This window comes from Mustela nigripes, chromosome 13 (genome assembly GCF_022355385.1).
Source record: "Mustela nigripes isolate SB6536 chromosome 13, MUSNIG.SB6536, whole genome shotgun sequence".
Taxonomy (NCBI): Eukaryota; Metazoa; Chordata; class Mammalia; order Carnivora; family Mustelidae; genus Mustela; species Mustela nigripes.
This window is the reverse complement of record NC_081569.1, coordinates 82,412,501-82,420,824: the sequence shown is the minus strand read 5'-3', so window position 1 is coordinate 82,420,824 and position 8,324 is coordinate 82,412,501. Positions and strand designations below refer to the sequence as shown.

At 47.0% G+C, this 8,324-nt stretch overlaps 1 protein-coding gene across 6 annotated transcripts in view; it reads right to left on the bottom strand.

Annotated features, from left to right (window-relative positions):
- Positions 1 to 365: 365 nt before the first annotated feature.
- Positions 366 to 8,324, bottom strand: part of NPAS3 (neuronal PAS domain protein 3) — an 841,582-nt gene continuing 833,623 nt past the window's right edge. For 4 of the 6 annotated variants that reach the window (XM_059373060.1, XM_059373061.1, XM_059373063.1 and 1 more), the window contains 2 exons: positions 6,630 to 6,754; positions 366 to 4,893 (listed from right to left, as the gene is read on the bottom strand). In XM_059373060.1, the coding sequence (XP_059229043.1) occupies positions 3,497 to 4,893; positions 6,630 to 6,754 (1,522 nt within the window). In that variant the 3' untranslated portion in view covers positions 366 to 3,496. The remainder of the gene's footprint in view (positions 4,894 to 6,629; positions 6,755 to 8,324) is intronic. The other 2 variants (XM_059373062.1, XM_059373064.1) reach the window with 1 other exon arrangement.

The window sequence follows — 8,324 nt, the reverse complement described above, 5'->3', positions numbered from 1 at the left end:
CCATGCATTAATCAAGAAAAAATGCACACTTCCCATAGCGGTTAACGTGCAGGCCCATTGTTCAACTTTGATAATGTGCATAATATGCTTAGTATGACAATGAGTTGGGGTAGCTGAAAATTTAGGATGGTTGCAAGTTTGGTGTAGTATTTGGATTAGCATCTTAATCTGTGCCTTGTCGGCCTCATTGCGACACAAGCTATGCATTTTTTTTTTTTTTCCAAAACTAGCAAAAATACAGATGCATCTTTTTTTTTGGTAACTTTTTTTTTTAAATCAAGGGTAATGACCAAGGTACCTGCTTAAACAAATACTACCAGCATTCATTAGTTAGGATGGTTACATGTAAAAGAAATGATGCGAGATAGTAACAAATTCAAGAGAAGTTTATTATGAAAATGGCACCTGCGGATGAAAAAATTAAGTTACATAAAGACAACCATGTGTGTGACATGTATGAGAATCTACAAAAGTATAAAAAGAACCCTGTTGTAAATGAAGTATGTACATTTCTGATTTGCAGCATTATCAATGGTCAATGAAAAAAAAATGTTTCAAAATAAGCCAGGCACTCAGGAAGTTAGGTCCGGTTAGCTTCACACAAAACAAATGTACCATAGCTGTCGCTTTGTAATGTTTTAATTTTTTTTATATATATATTGTAGAGTTGGTAACACTGCTAAGATTTTTTACGAACAGAATATCCCTTTCCCCATTATTCAGCTACTTGGCACCAGTCTCCTCATAAAAGTTTTCATATATTTGTACAAGAAATAGTTAAAAACACAGACACAGTCTTCACAGGTAATGAAGTGTTTTTTTTTTCATTTTGTAATTTTAAACACTATGGATTTAGACAGCAGCTGTGATTATCTGTTAGTTTAAATCACCAGAAATCATTTTGACACAACACAGAAACATTTATAAAAGAAAAAAAAAAAACCAACAGCTGTCTAGCTGTTCTTTGTAGCTGATAGGTGCATTCCTTTGATTGTTCAATAGCTAGAGTAGAGCTTCCAAAATTAATCTTTAAATATCCTGACTGGCCTTCTTCACTTTCGAAACCTCCTTAAATCCTTCAAGTAAGCTCACTGGTAAAATTTGTGGCGTTTCGCTTTGTTTATTTATTATTCCACAGTGATGTGGGCCCAACTCTCGGAATCAAAGGTCCTAGAGGAAACCACTCAACACAGTGATATTCAAAGGACAGCCGAATTACAGTATTAGCATTGCACACATAAACAAATATATAGGACAATTCTATATTCCATTATCCCCTCCCCTTTTGTTTTTAAAAAGTGTTGGTTGACCTTTGAAATAATTTTCTGTCTCACTGGTTAATTGCTTTGTATGTATTGCTCCATCAGCCAACCTGGAAGGAAACCAAAGAAAAGCACCCACTGCTTATATAGGTAGAGCACAAGGGACTCTGGGAATGTTAACAACTGAGGCTATATGGCATCAATTTATTTAATATATCTGAGCAGTATTCTTCAGTGCTTCGTGGTGCACTCCAGAAGAAAAAGTCATACCCAGAACTCCACTGTGGGAAAAAAATGGCTCCATTAACCTTGAGCTAGTTAAGAGTCTTTTTATCTCTGAGAATGAAGAAGATTTTGGAGAAGGGGCAGGGTGGGGGCAGGGAGGAGCGATGGGGAAGGGAAAGGAGAAAGGAGAGGGAGGGAAAGAAAGGAAAGGTTGGGAGAATATACACCAGCAAAGCAACAGCAGGAATGTTAAAAAGTGGAACGGAAGATTCACAGACAGTAGAAGCAGCTTAGGGTGACATTACGGAGGAAGGCCACCACACAAAACTCACTAACCCCCAAGAATCACTGATTCACTAGGACTGTAGGAATGGGACTGGACCACTCCGGACTAGAGATAGAGCACAGAGAAGACAAAGGACAAAACAACTACATTAGCTTAGTATATACTGCATATAGCAACACACATTGAAACTGCAATGGGACTGACAGCCAAGGACACGTACACATTGCACACATTACAGTTCTCACATCTGTTATTAGATGCCTTAAAAACAGCTGCCAAAGATGGAGTGGAAGAAGAATTTATACTTGACAGTCATTTGGAGTGTTTGACACTACACTGATTTCTGGCAACAAAGACAAAATAGGAGATTTTTTTTCTTTTTCTTTTTTTTTCCTTTTTTCTTTTTTTTTCTTTTTTTTTTTTCTCTTTTTTACTTAATGTGCAGTTTTCAGTTGCAGTTATCTGTTTGAAGCTTATTAACCCATTCTTTAGTTTTAAACCGTACTGGTTTCCACCTAGAAAGAAGAGAACCAAAGGGGAAAAAAAATGTCATCAAATCAAATCAGTCCCCCAGAATACAACCTTCCTTTTTTTTTTGTAGCAAGAAATGAAAAAAAAAATTAAAAACATGTTAAATATCTTTTCTTTCTTTTACTCTGAAGTGTTACTGAAGTTGTAAAAATTAGCCTCAGTTAGACTGAGAAAAGGAAAAAGAAACAGCTCAAAAAAAGGCAGTATGTATCTAAACTGCTCCTCAAATCAGTTTGATTGAGTTTTCCAAAAGCCCCTTTAAAAAGGGCTTTACTGACCCATTAAATTTAATGTGAGGCTATGTTTGTTAGTTGGGAGGTAAAAAATTTTAAGTCCTGCAGCAAACGTTAATGAGGGCTTTGTCTTAACTAACCAAGGAGACTGCAGCAGCGGACTCCAGACCAGGACAGAACACATTTTTTTTTTTTTTTTCCCCAAAACCCAGCCCAGGAGCTGCATTTTGTATGAAGACATTACAGATTAATAAATGATAGCACCATGGTTTTAGAAATTAAGTTAATGTTTCAGTAATTAACATTTAGTCCAACTTTTTTTTTTTTTAACATTCTAGTCACAGGCCAGAAATTAAGTTTAAGAACCCAAATTATTTTTATGTGCAAGTAAGAAAATCTTAAAATCTTAACCATAAAAAGAGAATTAAATTCTGCATAAAATTCTAAAATACTATCCCCCTATTTTTTTTTTTAAAGGAATTAGGAACCAAAACAAAACAAAGGAAAAACCACCCCATTTCATTTGACTTAGTCAAACAGGGCACATTGTTTATGCTTGTCTCTTTCAATCTTGATCATATCAAGATCTTGCTGAAGAAACCCCATGGTTGTCACTTGAGAAATCTCTTGACCACAAGACTGAGTATTCTATGGCAGAGGCATATGCACATTAAAGACATCTTAATAAAGATGCAAAGGAAAGCAAAACAACCCAACACACATCTCAGAAGAAGACAAAATGGCAGGCAACTGGTCATCTGACTCTCTGAAGGCAAAAAATAAACATATCTTTACAGGAAAGAATAAGTCAAGTTAAAGAAAGAGGGGGTGGGACGGGGGTTCGTCGTGGTGAGAGAGGACGCTGACCTGCTCGAATTCAAAGTGCTAGAATTAAAAGGTCTAAACGAAAACGCAGACGATGCCTCCGGGCGGAGCCCTGGCCCGCGCTGGGCGGAGCCTCAGTCCTCCTTGCGCTCCAGAGTCTGTGCCGCGTGGATGCCGTTGCTGTAGACGGGGAAGGGCAGCGTGGAGAAGAGTCCCTCGGCCGTGGTGAACACGTTGCCGGCGGGCATCTGCGTCAGGCTGGCGGCGCTCACGGCGCCCCCGAACGGTCCCGACATGTTGAGCCGGTGCACGTGGTGGTAGAGCATCTCCATGGGTGTCTTGGGGTCGAGGCCGAAGCCGGGGCTGTTAACGTCCACGAAGTTAACAGCGTGCGCGTTGGGCAGCAGGTTGCCCTGCATGGCCAGGGTCACCTCTGCGGGCGCGTAGCGGATGGTGCCGGTGGTGTAGACCCTCTGCGCGGCCGTGCTCGTGGCGGCCAGGGTCCCCGTCACCCTGTGCACCAGCGGGAGCACGACGTTGCCCGCCTGCAACCTCTGCAGCGCCTCCAGGTCCCCAGTGTACAGCAAGGAGTTGGACGCGCTGGGGCCGCCCCCGCTGCCGCCGCCGCCGCCAGCCCCGCCCCCGCCCCCGCTGCCGCCCCCGCCGCCACCACCGCCCCCGCCGCCCCCGGGGTGCTTGTCCCGAGGGGACGCCGAGAGGGGGGGCGACAGCGGGTCGGAGGCGACGGGGGCCAAGGCCGAGGTGGCCGAGGCGCCGAACTGAGTCTTGCGGGCGGCAGCGCCGTCGGCGCCCGGCGGGGTGAGGACCGAGTCGGGGATGGCCACGTGCAGCCCCCCGCCGCTCCCGCCGCTCTGCGGGGACGGGAAGTGCTCGGAGCTGGGGGGCTTGGTCATGCTGTAGGGGGACTCGTTCCTGGAGATCTCCCGGTTGGGCGGGTAGTTCCAGATGCTGCTGTCGTTGTCGAAGTTGATGGGTTCCGAGATCTCCGTCTTGATCTTGAGCACCGAGGCACTGTTGGGGGACGACAGCAGCCGCGGGGGCTCCACGAGGCCCGCGTCCAGGCCGCCGGGGCTCGATGCGCTGGACAGGCGCCGGCGGCTGGCCCTGCCGCCCTTCTGCCGTTTCCGCCTCTTCTTGCGCTTCTGGTGCTTGCTGGAGGCCTGCGCGCCCGCCTCGCCCGCGCTGTCTGAGTCCTTGGCGCTGTCGGACGTGAGGGACTCGCAGTTCTGCAGCCGCAGGTCGGACTCGCTCTCCACGTAGCGCTCCACCTTGATCTGCATGGGGCCCAGCGCGCCGAAGCTGTCCTCGCCCGCTTTCGGGTTCTCAAAGTCCGAGTGCTCGAAGCTGTCGTCGCTGTCGCGGCTGTCCGGGTTGCTGGAGCTGTGGCCGTCGTCGTTGCAGTTCATGTCGTTGTCGCACGCGTTGCCGGACTTCTTCCTGTCGGGTTCCGGGTCTTCGCTGTTCTCGGACTGGTTACCCTTCTCGTCGGACTTGGAATTCTCGTTGTCCTCTGTGTGGGGCCAGTGGCCGGAGGTGGCATTGGGGAGAGAAGAGACCAAAGACATCAAATTAGCAGGGCAGGACCCATGTCCCCCTGCGGGGTGGGGTGGGGTGGGGAAGGGTGGGGACGGGTAGGGTGTGGCAGGACTAGGGAGGTGTGTTGCCCCACCTGAGCTGCTCTCCGACCTTAGTCACCTAAAGCCTGGGCTTTCTCTCTCTCTCTCCGGGGGCCTCTATTAGCTGGGCCTTTACTCCAAGTGTGGTCTGTAGACCAGCTGCACTGGCATCACCTGGACGCTTGTTACAAATGCACAATCTCAGCTTTTCACCCAGGCCTGCTAAATCAGATTCTGTATTTGAACAAGATCCCCAGGTGATCGTTTGGCATATTAACATTGGAGAAGTCCTACAAAAATATTCAGGGCGTCAGAGTCAATAACCTGGAATAAGACATTAGTGACACAGAAAAATGATGGTATGCAAGGTGACTTTCTATGGAGGTCTGCAACCCTCCGTGAGTGAATATTTGTTCATTATTGAAAACCACACTCCTAATTCCTGAAGTTATTTTTCTTTGTAGTGCTTAGCCATGCAGGGAATCAGACGGTGCTTATTTTTATTGACTTTGATCTATTCCCGCAACTAGAATATAGGCTCTGTGGGGGCAGGTCGTGGAACTATTGTCTTTTTTTGTTCCCTGCTCCCGCACCGCACATAAATAAGAAGCAGAGCCTGTCTATTCTAGAACTTCTGCCCTACTAAAGAACTTTGAAATGAATTTGGTTTAGGATAAGAAAACAGTCAAGATCCTCTGTGCTTTGGCATCTCCTCCTGCTTCCCTGAAGTTATGTCCAGGGTAGAGGGATATGGGCATACAAGCCTGGAGAGCAGGTGCCCTAGGGATGGAGAATGATGGTGGGCAACCCCTAGCCATCTGGCACATTAGAGATTTTCCCAATAATGCAGCTTAGGAGACTTAAGGAAGATGCTGAGTTTATGGCTCTGCTGTGGTGCTTTTGGATGGCAGCCTAGACTAGAACCTCCGGCAAACTGTGGAACTACTTCATTTCCATAGAAGAGGTTGGATTAGAAGAGGTTTAGGAGTCTCTGCAGCTGTAAGATTCTGTGAGTTCTGTGCTCCTCCCCGGCTTTAAGAGTGTCTGTGGAATGGGAGTTGGGGATTGGAGGAAAAATAAATTTTTAAATTAACTTTCTTTTGCCCCAGAGAACTACTAGTAAGTCTACTTTCCGAAGATTCATTCACCAATGCCATTAAGTATCCCGCTTTGGAGGCTCAACCCCAGCTTGGCAAGGGTGTGAATATCTGGGGCTGAAAGATGCAGACTGTCTTAGATGTTACTGTTTAAAGAGCCCAACTCTAGGCGGGGCTCCTTCTGTGTGGCCAGTGGAGGGCCGACATGGAGCAATTGCTAAATCCGTCAGTCTCTATTTGTGTATAGAAAGCATGTACACATGCATATGTGTACATATACATGACACACACATATAGACACCACGTATGTGTATATATATATATATACATCTATATGTGTGCACAGATGTATATAGGCAGTACGTAAACACACACACGTGTGGTGAAAGAGACTCTGTTTCAGCTCAATGTAACCTATGTCTCTGTACCCATGGAACCGTTGCTCTGCTCTGAGGGCCACCCTCGGGCCACCACCCACCCCTCGCGTTTGGACAGGCAAGCCGTGAGAGCAGAACATGGAGAAGGAGGAATACCTGTAATACCTGAGGTATCTTTAGAGTCTGATTCAGAGTCGGACGTCTCCGAAGATTCCGACGTTTTCTCAGGCAGGTGGGGGAGCTGTGCGATATCCATGGGTGTGTCCTTGTATTCAGGATTACTGCAGGGGGGAGGGAGGCACTCATCAGGAGGGCAGACACCCATTCTCGATGGTCTGCTGTGGACCATCTTCTCCCCACTCCTGGCCCCAAGTGTCTGGAGTTGAGAGAGTTTAAAAGCCACTGCGAGAAAGCATTTCCCAGCTCCCCATGGGACTTGTGTGGGAGCTGGGATTTTGCACACTGTGGCTACAGCTGCACCCCGCTACAACGGCTGAACACCCACGTGCCACAGGAAAGCCCCTAAAAGGCTTTTAAATAATCAGGGAGCACTGGGGGCCGGAGCACTGTGCTGCTTGACATTTGTCCCAGTTGAACACCTGGGGACAGAGGGAGGGTGAGAAGTACCCTCAGCTCAGCCTGCCCATGCCTCCTGGTGTGCCCTGTCATCTCTTGGGCTCCTAAGGAGTCCATTGCCTCAGTGCCCTCATCTTGGTTCCTTGATGGAGCTTCTCAGCTGTTCTGAAGGCTCTAAAGCGACTGGGGGTGGGGGAGGTCGTGTGCTGAGCCCTCGGCGCCTAACGATCTGACAGACGCACAGGTGCACCTCGGGATGCATGGATTATGGCTACTAAACTGTCAACACACCCATTACAATCACATTTTCAGCCGCTCATGTGGTGTACACCTGTGGCTTGTTAAGCTGGGACTCTGATTGCAGTGGGGTGAGTCCCAGTGTGAAAGAGGCCCTAACAGAATGGATCTAAGCCCGTTTGCACAAATGGGCTTAATTTTTGTTCTATTTTTAATTCAGAAAGAGGCCTCTTCTGGCAAAGAGAGTTGCGTTCGGTCAGTTTGAGTTGGTTATCTTCTAGAAATGCCCCTTGAAGGCCAGCCCAGTGTATGAGCAACATGGGCTCCTGTCATCTCAAGACACAAGGAGAGCCCCTTGCCTTGAAGTGGGAAAAGGCTTCTTCTACCCTACCTGGTGGCTGGCCAATGTCCCTTACAAGGGGCGATCATAGATCCATTTGCTAATCTCTAGTGAAATGCCGATATCAAAGAGCCATGGTTTCAGTAGCTACTCTATAATGGTCGGTGTTGCTGGGAGGGTTAATTCACTAAGATGGATAGTCAGGCATTTGCACCATAGTGTGAATTAGCTTCAGTGGCAGATCTTTCAACAATCAGATGAGACTAATGGGGGGGACAGTGGCCTTAGCACTTAAGCAGTCTCTGAACACTCTGGAGTCCCTGATTCTAGCAACACATGAGGGAACAGGAAGAAGAGCAGTAGAGGAGTGTTCATTTTGGAACAGGGAAGGAGAGGCCTGAATGGACCTAGAAGTGAGGGATTCTGAGGAGGACGAGGTGGTATAAAAATATCGCTCAGGGAAGAACAAAGGACAGGAATGTGGGAGAGGAAAAAAAAAAAAAAACTTCAGTAAGTTGCTCTTTTGCTAATATTTAGTAGTTGCTATTTTGCCAAGGTCAAGTCCTTTTTTTCTGGATCTTTAGCTTATAGACGTGATGCCGATGAACAGAAGACATGGTGCAGTTTCCTTGGCTAATGCCCATCTGTACTGGTCTCCTTCACAAGTCATTGGTCACCCAACTTGTAGCCTTTTATTA